The sequence below is a fragment of the Silurus meridionalis genome, chromosome 25, assembly GCF_014805685.1.
Source record: "Silurus meridionalis isolate SWU-2019-XX chromosome 25, ASM1480568v1, whole genome shotgun sequence".
NCBI classification, from domain to species: Eukaryota; Metazoa; Chordata; class Actinopteri; order Siluriformes; family Siluridae; genus Silurus; species Silurus meridionalis.
The window spans coordinates 11,947,528-11,964,823 of NC_060908.1; the positions used below are offsets into that span (position 1 = coordinate 11,947,528).

Sequence of the window (17,296 nt, forward strand, 5' to 3'; positions counted from 1 at the left end):
TTGGGAAAGGAATCTAACCAAGTTCGTTAAATCAATATCGTCTATCGCAAACTAGTGAACAGAACATAAATGTTCCTTGCAAGTTCTCTAAAAGTTCTTCTCACCTCTTTCCTGCAAAGACCAGTGTTGACTAGACTAGTAGGTGCATCCCCTCTAACTATGGTCTTCAATTTCAATGCCTAGGACAACAAACACATAAGTACATTGCCATGAAAGTCTGCTACAAGGCTACCCCTTTTAATGGTTTCTGTGTTGGATTAAACGATGCATATTTCAAAACATTTAAAACATTTATTTAGGAAAATGCAGGATAAAGCCCTGTGATGCACATGTTGTGTACAGAGTGTTCAATACCTGCCCTATCCGGACAAACTCTGCCTGGCGTGCCTCCTCCTTCTTGCGAGCTGACTTGGGTGATTCAGGCAGCACGTCACTAAAGGACCTACGGTTTAACATGTTCTGTGGAGAAAAGGGAACCTACAGGAGCAGTAACACAAAAAACACACACACACACACACAAAAACATACACGGGTCTTAGAGAAGGACCCAGGGGGGGAAAAATGCAGAAATCCAGAACAGGGAAATAGAAGGTAGCCAAGAGGCATCAGAGCAGGCACTGGATAAGAACTTGTTGTTAAGAAACAGTATTAGAAGCTTAGCAATAATAAAACTCATAAATCTAGGGCAAGGGAGGTTGAGGCTAAAACCTAGGGGTGCAGTGCTAAAGGTTTTTCAGCTAGAATCAGCCATAATAATATGAAAACTAGGCATCTGATATAGATCTATATAAAAATACAAGGAATGTGATATGGAAACAAGAATATGTAAAAAAATTATATATGAAAAATATAAAGAAATTAATAAGAAAAAATTAAGAAATGTGTTATAGTATGTAGGTAGGGTAGTAACTAATAAAAAACGAATAAAAAACTATAGTTTTATATATTACTACTACTACTATTAATAATAATAATAATAATAATAATAATAATAATAATAATAATAATAATAATGACTAAACCTTTTGATTCTCTTTTCCCCCACAAATTACTTTATTTATTGCTACAAACAAAAATCTAACCAATTCCTAATTTCTACTAAGAATTTAGTGTGTTAGCCATTGACACAGTCGGAATTGTAAAATTAGAAGGAGTGAGAGCATGATTAAACACTGAAAGGTGACAAAGAAAGGGTGAGAGAAAGGCGAGTTTCTTCAGACTAAGAGGCAAGATAATAAGGGGGTATAAACACCGAAATGAGGCTGCTGTGCCATAAGAACAGGATGCAGGCAATGAGAAAAGTGTTAATTAGTTGATAATTAGTGTAGGTACCTTGTGCAGGTCTGGCATGAGGTCCTGAAACAGAGTTCTGATCAGCATATCAAGAGTCCGCTGACGTTTCTGAGCAAACGTGGGGGTCTCAAGAGTGGCTTTCTCTCCATTTATTACTGCGAGATGGAGAGAGAGAGAGAGAGAGAGAGAGAGAGAAATACCAAGAGACAGATGTGACAGACATTAATGAGGAACATTCACACTGAAATAACTAAATATGAAGAAAAGTTTGTCAGGTGCTTAATGATTCTAGTGTTATCACGATTTGCTGCACATTCTTTAATAGCTAGTGACAATAATTAAGATTTCAAAAAAATTATATTAAATAAAAAAAAGAGCAGACTAACATTTGACTAGTAAAAAGTCCCTGAACTCCTGGTGGTCTGTAAATACTGGCGGTGAAGGAAGGGGTGGTCCGAACAACGGTACACTCTCTTCTGAGAAAATCTTCAACCTGAAACAAAGTTTTACATTATATCATATTTATTATCACCATGGCTTTACAACCTTTCAACACTATGTGGGATCGTCTATGCTACAACTTTCATATATAGCTCTAAGCAGACAGTCTTTATCCTTAGATACTACTGGAATATTTTTTTTTTTTCCAAACTTGCCTAAATGTTATGAACTTAGAACGTTTTCATTACTTTGGCGCACCTCTTTTAAAGCTGATCACATCCATTACGTCCCCATATACTGTACATGCATATGTGTGATTTCACATCAAATGATTCATAACAGTGCAGTGCACTGTACTAAAGCAAGCAGCCATGTATGATCTTGACCTTCTTGACACGTTATTTGTGATGTGTTGTTTGAATTATATATTTTAATAAAAAAGTAAAAAATCTGCTCTATCAATATTTGATATCAATAATTGCAAACATAACACAGTTTAATTATGTAAAAGAAATGTGATAAATACATGTGGGGTACAATAATCACAACACTTGAATTCAATAGTTTTTACTGTACAATACTGTGCAATCTGAGTATATTCTTGTTGATACTTTTTATTTTCTGCATGTTTTGGTGACTAGGAACAGGAAACTCTTCATTTGTGTGTGTGTGTGTGTGTGTGTGTGTGTGTGTGTGTGTGTGTGTGTGTGTTTTAATACAAAAATCAAGAATAATAAAAAAATGGCACTTACCAAACAAAACTCACAAACTAATGATATAAAAATATAACATCATATATAGAAACATACCTATAGCTGTCATTCTGACTGTTGTATCTAACTAAGGCAAAAATATCTGTAAAGTCAGTTAAGGATACATATTAATATTATAAGCATTCATTTAATATAAAATAATAATTAATATAAAGGAACATAACATAACTATTCAGCTCTAAATTAGTCAAAAGTGTTTAAACTGTGTAAAAAGATACGTGTGAAATGAGATCGAATCATGGAGGGCTTGAAAGACGGGGAGGCATCGTCTCCTTCCTGGAATACGATGGTGACAATGTCATTCCCGATATGTCTCTTTCTCTCCACCTAAATGGCCAGAAAGTACAGACGTTAATATAATAATATTTCATTTATTCAATCTTATCGATTTAATTAAAACAAACAAAAAAATATGTTTTCATTTTAATCCAATGTTTTACTATTTTCAGTCTTGAGTGCTGCTTGTGAAATCTGCCTAGTGACATAAAGCACAATTACTTTATATAGTAAGAGAAATTGGATTCTAAAGACCTGCACAAGCCTTCTTAAAGTCATTATGTAATAATAAATTGCATAATAAATTTAAACTTTTACATTTGATTATATCTGCAAACACTTCATTCAGACATGGTCCACTTTTTGAAAACTCTACAGTATGACAGTCATGTGATCTCTACAAATGCAAGTGAAATTTCAGTGTAAAATCAGTTTTCTGTAATTTGACTGTAATATTTAAATGGCTTCACTTGTAAGTGATGTAGTAAAAGACCGAAATGATATCAATATCATTTGTCAAACACCAACTACACATATTCAGACTATTTTTTCTTTTTTGTGCACAATCCCATAATTTACAGTGGAACCTTTATACTTGACTCTATACACGACACTTGCGACCTCAATAGTTCGCGACTTTTCATTTGGAAACGGACAAAGTTTCAAGTAACATCACAAAACTGAGTTTGTACTAGTAAATTACATATTACGAAATGTTTGAAAAACTATTTTATTATTGTATTATTTATTTCAAGTAATTTACAATTTTTGTTGAGTTTAGAGTACCGTAAATGTACAATTCCCCTTGAAAAAGGAACCATCAAAAGGAGAGTCAAAACCCAGCGATTTTTTGTTACTTGAACGTAACCCCTGCGAGTATCGAGGTCGCACTGTATTACATTTTGTGTAGGAAGCAAGTATTTGGGAAACAGGCAGACAAACTGAAAAACATAAAAACAGTAAAAACATAAAACTGCATTTGATCATATGAAACATTTTTTTTTCACTAAAATAGGGATGATATAAATAAAATGTAAGGCAGTGAAAAATATAATCTAGAAATATTCCTAGTTAATATCATAGGTGCATCCAATATACTTTGCTGCAATCATGTTTGATAATTGTCGCGTCTGTGGTGTGTGTGTGTGTGTGTGTGTGTGTGTGTGTGTGTGTGTGTGTGTGTGCGTGCGTGCGTGAGGGAGAGAGTGATAGAGAGAGAAAATGAAGTATGTGCTCTTTTCACAGGCATCATTGGTAAATGCAGACTGACAGTAAGAGTTCAAGTGGTGCTCAGTAAAGGGGAAGTAAGGCCTTGAGCAAGTGCAGGTGTTTTCAAAAGCCTTCTGTTGGGAACTATGAAAGCTCTGAAAGCTCTGAATAGCTTAAGAGCTGTACTCACACTCAACCTCATGTCTGATAAACACAAAAAAGAATCATGCATAAACTAAAAGTTGAAACTGATAACCAGTTGATATTATCAACAGTAGAAAAAAAAAACTGAATAAAAGTGTTCAGATGTGTAAAAGTGAGATGAATCATCCCTGTGTCACAATCATCATCCTAAATAGGCCATGTTGTGTGTTTTTTTTTTTTTTTAGGTTTTTACTTGTAAAAACCCGAAAAAGGCTGTACACCGTCAATCCCCATCCAACCTGAACCAGTTTGAGAGGATTAGCAATGAAGAATGGAAGAAAATCCCCCAATCCAGGTGTGCTGGTTTCAAACACTCAAGACTGTAAAAGTTGCCAGAGGTGCTTCAACTAAGTAATCTGTAAATTTAGAAAGATTTACAGACGTCTACAATTCTGTTTCCACTTTGTGTATATATACATAAACCTCCTCCTTGGTCTTACTCTTTTACTTCTTCCTGGTGGCTTAGCCTTAGCATTCTCCTACCGATATACCCCATGTCCCTCCTCTGCACATGTCCATCTCAACCATCTCAATCTCGCCTCCTTAATCTTGTCTCCAAAACATCCCACATGTGCTGTGCCTCTAATAAACTCATTTCTAATCCTGTCCTTTACTCAATGCCACTGTCTCTAATCCATACAACATCTCAGGTCTCACCACAGTCCTATAAACTTCCCCTTTCACTCTCACAGATACTCTTCTATCACAAATCACTCCTGCTGCCACTCTTCTCCACCCACTCCACCCTGCCTGCACTCTTTTCTTCACTTCTCTAACACACTCTCCATTACTTTGCACTGTTGAACCCAGGTACCTGAACTCCTCCACCTTCTCTACCTCTTCTCCCTGCAACTGCACCACTTCACTGCCCTCCCTCTCATTCACACACATGTACTCTGTCTTACTCCTACTGACTTTCATTCCCCTTCTCTCCAACGCATATCTCCACCTCTCCAGGCTCGTCTCAACCTGCTCACTACTCTCACCAAAAATCACAATATCATCAGCAAACATCGTAGTCCAAGAAGTGTCCTGTCTGACCTCATCAGTCAACCTGTCTATCACCACTGGAAGAAGGAAAAGGCTCAGAGCCGATCCTTGATGCAGTCCAACCTCCACATTGAACCAGTCTGTCGTTCCAACTGCACACTTCCCTGCTGTCACACTGTCCTCATACATGTCCTGCACCACCCTCACATACTTCTCTGAAACACTTGACTTCCTTATACAATACCACAACTTCTCTCTCCACCCTGTCATACACTTTTTTAAATCCACAAACACACAATGCAACTCCTTCTGACCTTCTGTTTACTTCTCCATCAACATTCTCAAAGTGAATAATGCATCTGTGATCCTTTTCTCCTTCCTTAGTGTCCAACTTCTCATACAGCTCCTCATATGCCTTTTTCTTGGCTTTCGCCACATCCCTCTTCACCTGCTGCCGCATCGCCTTGTACTCCTGCCTACTTTTCTCATCACTCTGTTGATCCCAATTCTGTTTTGACAACCTCTTTCTCCTTATGCTCTCCTGCACTTCCTCATTCCACCACTACGTCTCTTGTCTTCCTTTATTTATCCAGAATTCACACTAAGTACCCTTCTAGCTGTCTCCCTTATCATGCATTAGTTGCCCAATCATCCAGCACCTCTTCACCACCACCGAGCCCCTGTCTGACCTCTTCCCTGAATCTCACACTACAGTCTTTCCCCTTCAGTTTCCACCATCTTATTCTTCTTTTAGTCCTTACTCTCCTTCTCTTCTTCTTCACCTCCAAAACAATCCTACAGACCACCATCCGATGCTGTCTAGCTACACTGTCCCCTGCCAACACCTTACAGTCTCCAATCTCCTTCAAGTTGCATCTCCTACATAGAACATAGTCCACCTATGTGCACCTTCCTCTGCTCTTGTCACCCTTCTTCTTAAAATACCCATTCACCACTGCTGTTTCCATCCTTTTAGCAAATATATATATATATATATATATATATATATATATATATATATATATATATATATATATATATATATATATGTGTATATATACACCTAGATTTTAATGTATATCAGAGATGATCAATTGTAGCTGCCTCATGTGACATCTATACTGTATACAAAGACTTAGTTTGTAATGTGATTTCCAGTCACTAGAAAGAGATCATTTTGTGAGTATAGCCCTATTCTCCCCAAGCATTAGGAAAAAATGCAAAATTAGTATGTTAAATTAGAAGCGATATTAACAATGGAAATCTATCAAGTTCACTTTGACTTTTACTGATTTCTTTAAAACTTCATATTTGATTTTTTTCATTATATTATCTTTCCATCAGTAATGTGCATTTTTCTGCCAAAGGATTTAAGCAGGACCTGGTATATGTCGAAGCATTGTTGAGGTTGTTAAGAAACAAATTTATTTAAAATGATAAAAAAATTAATAGGAAAAGGGAGTGCTCGCAAAAAATCTCAAGCAAACATTTCCATACCAAAAGCAACCATGCACACACACTGACAACATCAACCTTTCTGATTAATGATCAGACCTCATACGCTAATGGATTCCGGGAACAGGCTGTGCAAATTATTCTCCTTCTTTTCGCCAGTCCAGTAAAATATTTAATATGACAGTAGATCCTGTGCTTTGGCTTCATCTGTGAACCTCCTTAGTGATTAGTCTAGACAATGTCGAATACTTACAAATGAAACAGGTGCTGCGGCGTCGCCAACCGTTAACTTGCTGTTAACTCATAAGTCTGATCTTTGAAAATGCCACAAATCTATTGTTGCTGTCATTTCATGTCAAGTTGATGAGGTGCTTCAGTGATTGTGTGTGACTCACTCTTCCATAGACGGCAGAAAGACGTGATGTCCCCACATTAAGTTATGTACAAATTGTACAGGATTATTAAGGAGGAGGGAGACACGAAGGTGAAACTGTGAGAGCACTGATTTTGCAATGTCTAACAGAAAATACAAAATGTCCCTAAAGAATGCACAAAAACACAGGCGGAAAAAGTCAGAACAACAGTAGTGATCGTTGTGACGATCACGGCCTCGGCCTTATAACCCATTTAATCTACTCGCTTACGGACTGGCTCATCTTTTGCCGCAATAAACGCTTGGTCCCTTTTAAAATGCCCCTCCAGTCACACTGTAGTCATTTATGGAGTATGGGCAGAGTACGTGGTCTGTTGATCTAATGTACCTTTTCTGGCACAAACAAGACAAGCACGTGTCCTATTGGATTGGCCAAAATCATGTTTCCACTTTCAGTAAACACCATGGTTTTAGTACTGTAATGCAATCACTAACCTCTAACAAAAGTAGCAATATCCTATTGCCAACTAATAATTTGAATATGAAAATACAAAAATGTATTAAATGTAGTTGAATTTCTACTCTAACTGCTCAGATGGTTTGATTTTCATTTCTATAACAGTAGTTCCTTATACACAAATTAGGCATTAGTTAACATTATGACCAGCTGCCTAATATTGTGTTGGTCCCCCTTTTCATACGGACCAGCCTTTACTCCCCACAAGCATCAATGAGCTTCGGCCGCCCACGACCCTGTCGCCGATTTACCACTGTTCCTTCCTTGGAGCACTTTTGATAGATACTGACCACTGCAGTCTGAGAACCTCCCACAAGAGCTGCAGTTTTGGAGATGCTCTGCCCCAGTCGTCTAGCCGTCACAGATTAGCTTGTCAAACTCGATCGAATCCATACGCTTGCACATTTTTTTCTGCATCTCACACGTCAACTTTGAGGATAAAAAGTTGCTGCCTAATATTTTCCACCTACTAACAGGTGCCATGATGGAGAGATAATCAGTGTTATTCACTCACTGTCATAATGTTATAATGTCATTATTTCGGCTACTGTTATCGATATTAGTAATCGAGTATTCTACTGATTATTCCATCGATTAATCCGGTAAGAAGTACTTTTTCGATACTAAAGAGCCATACTAAATTTACAAGAGAAAATAAGACGTCTCTTAAAATGAACTAATTTGTTCCCTTTTTAGAAAAATAAAAATGTCTGTAAAATAAGAATATCTGTAAAAACTAAACCCATTTAATGCATTTGGATTGGACTGTAGTTAATGTCAACAGTCTCCTACTCTGACTCAGGAATACAGTTTGCTTCTGATCATCATCACCCCGCAACATTGTATATCTGCTTCAAATGGACATTCGGTGCAACCCAGATGAGGATGGGTTCCCTCTTGAGTCTGGTTCCTCTTAATGTTTCTTCCTATCGCCAGTTTTTCCTGGCACAGTTGCCACCGGCTCGCTCATCAGGGACAAACTTACTTATACAGAACATATTCACTTTTAATCACCACATTATCTGTGTAAAGCTGCTTTGAAACAATGTTCATTGTTGAAAGCGTTATACAAATAAAAATGAATTGAATTGAATTGGAATTGAATTTAACTGCCATATAAATAAAAAATAAATAAATAATCATAAATGAAAATATAAGCAACTATTTTAAATTACTCTATAAACTGTATGGTGTTTTCTTTATGTTTTAGTTTGCAATGATCTTAAACTATGGAAACTTTCTGTCATTTTCATTAGCCTGAATCTTCTCCTCTCCCCTCGCAGTTTTCTCCCCGTTCCTCCATTTTTCATTCTGCAGCGTATTCTGTGTTTACCTGTGGAAGCCCGTTTTCGCCACATTCACATTGTTTCCCACAAGTCTGATTATTTTTCTCGCAATTCTGATTTTATTCCTCGCAATTCGGACTTAATTTTTCTCAAATCCGATTTATTTTCTCGCAATTCCGACTTTTTTTTTTTTTTGCCACTTCGGCAGTAATCCCATCTGTAGTGCCAGAAAGCTTAACACATTGAAAATGAAAAAGGCTACAATCAATAGACTGATCCGCAAAACAATGGATAAAATCACAGAGGTCTACTTTAGGAGTGGTTTCACAAGCTGTGAGATCTTGCCGTTACTGGAAGAATCGCATGGTATCAAACTAAGCCTCTGATCCCTCTGTCGAACAATCAGCTCTGAAGGAGACAGAACAAGACAGATGAAGCAGAGGAGACCTCGTTCATACAACAACATCTTCAAACTTTAGGCCGGCAACATGGATACCAGTGGATGCACCAGAAATGTTGGATGTTTGAGAGAAAGAAAAGTCAGAATTGCGAGAAAAAAAGTCGTAATTAGGCAAGCTTTTTTTATGTGGCGGAAACGAGCTTCCATATTTACCTGTCCAGAGCACTCCAGAGTTAAGCGGGTATTAGTGGTTTTTGGGGAAACATAATGCTTTATGTGAACCTTTTTTTGTATTCCAATTACTTGAGGAATCGTTTAGCCCTAGTCATAATGTTATGCCTGATCAGTGTATAACCCACATACTGACATTAATTGTGCTTATCATTTCTGTAGTCCACAGCATGGCAATTCTATCGGTAATCTAAAACAGCGGTCCCCAACATTTTTTGCGTCATGGGGCAGTTTCATGCAAGATCATTTTTTCCACGGACCAGGGAGGAGGGTGTCACGTGCAATAACGTGCATATTATATCACCATTATACATATTACATACTTTAATTCTTATAGTATTTATTTAATTATTATAGTGAAAATGTTACCTAACTCACAAAAATACACTGCCAGCTTAATTGACTAAAACATGCGACTGAAACGTGGGAAAAATAGAAAAAATCTAAAAAATCTTTTCCTTTATAAAACACTGTGCAAACCACCAAAGTAAAACAAGCTCATTCTTATTTTCTAATCAAACTATCTGATCAACAAATGTTGAGAATTGTTGAAGGTGAGTATAAGAGGATAAATACGTTTTATCTATAAATGGATAAACCGTTCAATATAAAATACATTGTCGAATTTCTGTTGTATAAAAAAGGTCAGACACTTTGTGACATGCTGTTATCAGAAACCAATTAACTTTGAATAACTGTAACTTCTCTGTATCAGCCTGCATCGCACCACCCTTTAATTAAAGAATTAAAATCTTCTTATAGCAGGGTGCCCAAAATTGTCTTATTTTTCACATAAAAATATAATAGTAGTATACTGTATGTAGTTGTAATTCTAAAAAGGTCTCACCTGTTGCTTATTCTCTTTAGAGTAAGGTAACATGGTAGATACGTGAAACATAAGCTCATGACCCTGATATACTGTATATATGGAGTGTATTCCTGTAGTGTCATCTAGGGGGAAAAAGAAAGCATAATTAATTGTGTGACAACCAGAAACACATTTGTGTTTGGGAACGTGTGTGAAAATTGATATATGTAAATGGACATGCATTTTGTACACGTGTTGAGTTCTGAGATTACTTTTAGTGTCCAGTCCTCCTCTATAACCTGCCCAGCCTTGCAGGCAAATTGTGTCGCCAAGCAAATTCAAAAACTTGTCAAAGTTCTCACTTCCGGTCTCTAGAAAGATGTAAATAAAATGTATTAGTGACATTCTGAAGACAGGCCAAACAGGCATTAATGTTTTACTCTTGCAAAAAACAGATATATATACCAAATTATATTAAAGTATCAGGGCTGCAATGCAGCATTTACCATTACTAAACATTTCATCATCTGTCAACTGGCCATCTTTGGCATAGAGGACTCCAAATTTAAAGTTTACGCTGCCCTACAAAAACATACAAACATGATACAAGTTAATATATAGTCAGTGTCATCATTTTCATTATTCTGTTTCTGAAGTATATACAAGGAGGTATCAAAAACGTTCGAGACTAGTTTTGTAACACGCCAACAGATCGCAGCACAAGGCTGCACGCACAGTCACAGGGAGCACCGACCTTCATTAATCAGTGTGCCAAAAGACATCATCCTGTGTACATCTGAAGCTGTGCAACTGCTGCCATTCTGACCACGTGTGCATCCTGTCAACAAACTCTCCTCGCCCGGAAACAACACGATCTTAATTCCGCACACACCCTACTCGTCAGGTTTTGTACCTGCGGACTTTACCCTCTGTCCTAAAGAAGAAGATCCGGCTCAAAGGTCGCTGGAAATCCAGCGCGAATAGCAGAAGGTGATTCGAAAAGAAGACTTCCAGGACACATTCCAGAAGTGGCAGGAAAATTTGGGAGCGCTGCATTGCTATGCGAGAGGACTATTTTCAAGGTGATAGTGTGTAAATATGGATAAATAAAGTGCTTTCTTGTAAACAGGGCTACTCTCGAAAGGTTTTGATACCACCTCGTAAATATATACTAAAATCCAAATTCACCTCTTGCTCTTCCAGTACCAGAAGATCCTGTGAAAATTAAAAACAGTAACTAAAATGAATTATATGGAAATATCAGTGCAGTGCAACATAAAAATGTAGTCAGACAGAATGAAATGGTTTTGACCGGTGTGGCTCCCACCTTTTGGATCTCTGGGTTGAGGATCTCTCTAGGACCCTTCTCAAAGCGCTCCATGTTCATAGCACTGCAGAGACAGAGGAAAAGCACTGTAAAATTATGAGCATCGTTTCATAACATCACAAGAAATAAAAAAAAATAAATAAACAGGCTTCATATCACTCATAAGATTGCATAACAGGGGTCACCTACTTTTCCAAAGAACAAACACAGAAACACCATCTATAAAAAAATGGAGCTTTGAGCAGACCATAAGCTGTAATACTGCACTGAATTTCTCATGTCATATCAATCTCACAGCTCCAGGGTCTCCTGAGCTCGGTTTAGTGTCTGCGCAGTGCTTCACGTTTTTCCCAAGGTCACCAGCATTAAGCATCGTCCCCTCTCAACCCCTATCATGGACTTCACTCCCTCCTACGGTCTGGCAGATTGTACTAGAGAATCCATGCCGTGCCAGAATCCAAATACCAGACTCTAAAACAACGTCTTCCCTGCGGCTACTAAACACGCTGCTGTCACTTCACAAACAAGCCCCGAAAATACTAAACAATAGCAAACAAAAACTCAAACAAAGTGCCTATATTTAGCCATTAGATGTCATATCCTTGTTAAATCTCTGGGTGCTCTGACGAGTTGATAAAAGCTGTGTTCGGACTGTCATCAGGCTGTGCTCCATTGTGTGCAGCTTTTTCTCGGTGAATCATGTTTCGTTTTGCGTGCAGCACCCGCAGAAGTGAAACGAGAAGGAAGTAAGTGAATAAAAAATTTGAAGATGAACATGTGTCCAAATGTGGAAAAAAAAAATAATTGTCTTTAATACTTCACACAGGTGCTAAAATCAATCCATGTTATTGTATTATTTGTTTAATAAGAAACAGTAGCTGGTAGAATATCCCTCATAAAGTATTGAGAAGAGATTATTTTCTGAAAGCTAACAAGAAACAGGCATACGAAATTAATAAGTAGTTTATGTAAAATGCCTGAAAATCACAAACCTGGCAACTGAGTTGACTTTTGTCGTGGACACATCGGGAAACATTGTTGTTCAAACTACAAATAAGCGCACGTGTGTCCCAGGGCATCTCCACAAGCATTCTGAGTAATGGGATCACAAGATGCACTTGACCCTGCTCAGGCTTGTATTTAGCAATGTCTAGTTGAAATCAATCACCAGAGACGGATCGTAATTACATATCAGTGGAGAGAAGACATTTCACCTGATGTTGGGTATGTTAATAATGTTTAAATAAGTTAAAGTATCGCAACACACAGATCATGTAATTTATCAGAAAAGGTCATTGTGATGTTACCAGGATAAAACTGAATTGCTGAATGAATGAATGAATGAATACCAATTAAAGGATACACTGTATATTGCAAATGTTTTTACTATAATGGTATAGGATGCATATTTAACATTATTTTATTAAGTTCAGATTACAGTTCATCGTCTCGTTATTCTAAAGACAGATAATTTGTAATCTCTCTACTACTAAAGACAAATGTTTATTTTAAGACTGTGATTTGCAATTTTACTATTTCGATTCATTTGGAGAATCTAACAGCTTAATAAAAGCTTTCCAATTTCCTTCTGTTTTCTGATTTTGTGTTGACATTGTTCTATACAATACCAGGACCATGTGAAATCCCCCAATACAGTAACCCCCACTTTAGAGCGGTTCGAATCTCGTGCCCCCAGTCTCTCGGGAATAGTGCGATAGACCAAAAGTTTTATGTTGAAATAATTAAATGTATTAATACAAATAGAATTATTCATTATAAAATAAAGTCAAATGTTAATAATGTACAGTACATGTACTCGTTATACGGTGCACTGTATTTCTACAAATTTGGACAAAATTCATCTCACTATATACTTGCAAATGTTTTGTGTGTGTTTAAAGTGTGTGGGAGGACGATTTACAGCATAAACAATAAAAAAAAACCTATTTTGGGGTGGCGGCCGTTTATCGCGGTTTTTCGTTTATCGCGGGTGGTTTTGGAACGTAACCACATCGATAAACGGGGGATTGCTGTACTTTCAATGGCCATTCCAAGTCTACTGTACTACATGGAAAGCTTTGTACACTGCATGGACACAAGTATTGTGAAACCGACTTTTCCAGTCATATGTGGATCTCCTGCTGTAGAGCTCTGAACTCAAGCCTTTGGGATGAATGTGAATGCTGATTGCACCCCAGGCCTCCTCACCTCACCTACATCCGTACCTGACTTCACTAACACCCTTGTGTCTGAATGAGCACAAACCTCTACAAGCAAAATCTAGTGAGGGGTCCTACAAAACCGAATATGCAGATTTCCCTGAAGTTCTTTAAGATCATATTTTCCATCTGAATAATTGGCGGAAGGTTGTAGCTACTGTAGCTCATACAAATTATAACCAAACCATGTTGCAATGTACCCAGAAACTACAAAACAGAACGTAAGTCCATTAACAAAAACACCTTTCCTTCATGTCGAATGTGGTCTGTGCAATTGGAGGCTTTTAAAAACAATGACATCTTTTTAGTCAACGTTTCAAAGAGCCATAAAGCAAATAAACGGCAGGCGGAAACGCTGCGGGTCGGGGCATCTTACCTTTTGCTCGTGCTCGGTACAGGGACGTAAGCGTTTTCATACGTTTCAGTTTGGATGAGCAACATTTGGGAAACGTTTGAAAACAAAAATGGGAACGCCTAGCATAACTCCTTTTTTTCAAATGTACCCAGATTTGCCTTTGTTTTATAAAAAGTTTTCTTGATTTTATATTTTAGAAAAATGAATTGGGCAATAGTGTGGAAACACAAGCATTTTTCAATACTCTTTTTTCCATACTGATCCCCATACAAAAATGCGTATTAACCCTGCTAGTGGAACATCTTCCCAGAAGAGTGAAAGTCACATGCTTTCATCTATATACTGTAGTGTATGTGTGTAAAACAGGTGTGTTAGAGACAGTGTGACATGGCACACAGGTAACCTTAGCGTGGATTAATATGGAGTACCGCTTACCTTAATATGGATTTGACTGATAGAGTTTTCGTAGGGCTGTAGGGAAGGCTAATCTTAAGAGTACCCTGCAAAACAACAAATTGCGGCACACAGACAGACAGTAATTAGGCTGATATTTGGATTTAATAATACTGCCATTTCTGCAGAGATAAATAAAAAAATTGACACAGCAGAAAAACAATGTTATCTGTTATGCAGCAGTGCATGTACTTCATTAATCTGACCTTTCCTAATAATCACTGGTGGAATAGATTTGTGTAATTATTGATTTATTTGGTGGATGAGGGAATGTGTGTATACAGTATTAACCCCCCCTCACACACAAAATAAATCAGCCTCTATAATGATATCAACTAATTAGCTCTCCTGCACTCTTTTCTGAGTGGCTAAGCAGGATGACTGGAAACAGGTAGATAATATGATTCACTGATCATTAGAGCCACGTTCTCTCTTACCGTTTTGCGCCAAAGGATGGCTCGGTACTGAGGAACCCTCTGGTTGTTCTGGTCTGACAAGACCACAGATAAGTAGAATGGGTTCTTCTCTGCGTCCACACCAACATAGTTCTGATGGACTGAAGGCAAAATGTAGAATGAGTGACCTTAGAGATGAAAAAGAGCGTGCATACCTATAAAAACACACATACGCACTTATAGTATACACGCGATCTCAAATGACTTTGGAAAAGCTCAAACATCCGTTAAAGCTGGTCTGCGCAAATGCGCAGGGGTGGTTAGGAGACAGAAGATAAATGAATAAAGCCTGAAATGCAATTACAGGATGAGGATCTGTTCTGTTTCACTGTCCCCACCCTGCCTGTGTCACATTTTCGTTCTCTCTCTTCATCTCGCTCCATCTCTCTCCCTCTGGATCCCTCCCTCCCATTCAGTAAAAAAAGTAAGTGCACTGCTTTAAACGAATTAAGAAGACATAATGTAGGCATCTGCTTTCTGGGCATGCAGTGGAGATGTGTGTTTATTGTGGAGTTAAGTAAGTGTGTGTGTGTGTGTGTGTGTGTGTGTGTGTGTAAGAAAGAGAATAAGAAAATATTGATGCTAGTATATTGGTCTGCACACTTTGTATTGACAATGTTATTACACAGAGCAAGTCGTAAGAATGTTTTGTTTTTGTCTCAAGTGAGTGTGTGTCTGAAATTGTGTCTCTGTGAATCTCTAAAGTGTTAGTATCTGGGTTTATTGCATAATTAGGGTAAAAAGAATTAAGAATTCCTATAGCATTCAATTTAAAAGGTAACCTGTATGCTAATGTGGCTTTCATTATTGCCAAATCCTATTAGTAAGGTCAGATATGATCCGCATTATCGATCGGTTTTGGGTAAATAACAACAAAACGACCTCTGAAGAATGATGGAGGGAAGAGGGAATACTCTATCACTGCTGGAAGCTTAACTCCCACCTTTTCCAAGGAAGTACTTGAAAAACCATCTGGTGTGGTACTCTGGGTTCTCCAGATGGACATCGGTTCTCCTCCAAGTTCCTGGTGTGTAGTCTATATTCTACCAAAGAAAAATAAAACAATAACAGTATTATTTGTTGTGTGAGTTTTTTTTTTCCTTTTTTTAAAATAAACAAAAGACCCAGTCTGAGGTCAGTAATAAGTGTGCTTGAATCTTACTTTCATTAGAAAGTATTTAGTTCACATTTATCAAGTGAAAACCGGACAGCTTAGGAAATATGTTGAATTCTAAAAGGCTGAGAACCGAATAAACAATCACAGTAATAAAACTAGCGGCAGGAAACAAATTCGTTTTCTTGGACGAAGAACTGACTCATTCCCATCCTCCCCTGTAGCCCACACGGGAATTTGTATGACCCAATCAATTTGTGTGAATGGTGACTTGTCTTGAGGAGCAATATTAGCTGTATATGTCTAGTTCAGGCAGAGATGGAGAAATAATAAAGAATAGAGGAAATACAACAACATGGCAAAAAAAACCTATTAATAAACAATAGTCACAAGAGAAGAGGCGAGTAATTTTATTGGTTGTATTATCTGTTGATAGTCACCGTGCTTGGGTGATATAATGATTGAATAATTTCTGAATGGTATTCCTCTGCCATGATCGAGTGTCTACTCTACTCTAATTATACTCTACTTATATAACTCTAATTATATTACTTTATATTATTTGGGAAGTGGTAGCTTTGTAATTAAGGCTCTGGTTTGTTTTAGAGGGTCAGATGTTGAAGCCCCCTCTGTGCTCCAGAGGTGCTGTATCATATCTGCTTCCTGCTTCCTCATCGCTGGGATACACAAAGAAAGAATTTCACTGTGCTGTATACTACGTGACAAGTATAAAAAAATAAATAAATAAATAAAAAGCACCATTATACCACCAAAACTGGTAAAATACATTTTGGAGTACACTAGTACAGGTTATTAAAAACAAATGAGAAAAAAAATTCTCTACCTGTCAAATCTTCCAATTACATTATAAATAATGTGAATGGTCATAATATTTATTAAAGGTATTAAATCTTTTTTTTTTTTCATTTTTCATTTTTTCATTTTCATGTCATTTGTGTAATCACAAGGCAACCGATTTGCGATCGCCTGAAAATCCTTCACCCAGTTTTGTTTTAATGAATGCCACAGTTTCACTGCACAGCTGATAATATTAATATGCCATACCCTACTCTCTTTAAACCTGAAACAGTGAAAATACTCGTCTTTCCTTTTTTAG

The 17,296-nt window shown here is 37.4% G+C and overlaps 1 protein-coding gene across 5 annotated transcripts in view; it reads right to left on the bottom strand.

Annotated features, from left to right (window-relative positions):
• The window catches only part of garnl3 (GTPase activating Rap/RanGAP domain like 3), an 81,790-nt gene that overhangs the window by 12,428 nt on the left and 52,066 nt on the right, over positions 1–17,296 (bottom strand). For 3 of the 5 annotated variants that reach the window (XM_046839265.1, XM_046839263.1, XM_046839266.1), the window contains exons 4-17: positions 16,009–16,108; positions 15,048–15,166; positions 14,593–14,657; positions 11,584–11,647; positions 11,445–11,471; positions 10,763–10,838; positions 10,529–10,627; positions 10,296–10,399; positions 2,726–2,834; positions 2,544–2,589; positions 1,680–1,786; positions 1,333–1,448; positions 355–477; positions 105–179 (exon numbers count right to left, since the gene is read on the bottom strand). In XM_046839265.1, the coding sequence (XP_046695221.1) occupies positions 105–179; positions 355–477; positions 1,333–1,448; positions 1,680–1,786; positions 2,544–2,589; positions 2,726–2,834; positions 10,296–10,399; positions 10,529–10,627; positions 10,763–10,838; positions 11,445–11,471; positions 11,584–11,647; positions 14,593–14,657; positions 15,048–15,166; positions 16,009–16,108 (1,230 nt within the window). The remainder of the gene's footprint in view (positions 1–104; positions 180–354; positions 478–1,332; positions 1,449–1,679; positions 1,787–2,543; positions 2,590–2,725; positions 2,835–10,295; positions 10,400–10,528; positions 10,628–10,762; positions 10,839–11,444; positions 11,472–11,583; positions 11,648–14,592; positions 14,658–15,047; positions 15,167–16,008; positions 16,109–17,296) is intronic. The other 2 variants (XM_046839267.1, XM_046839264.1) reach the window with 1 other exon arrangement.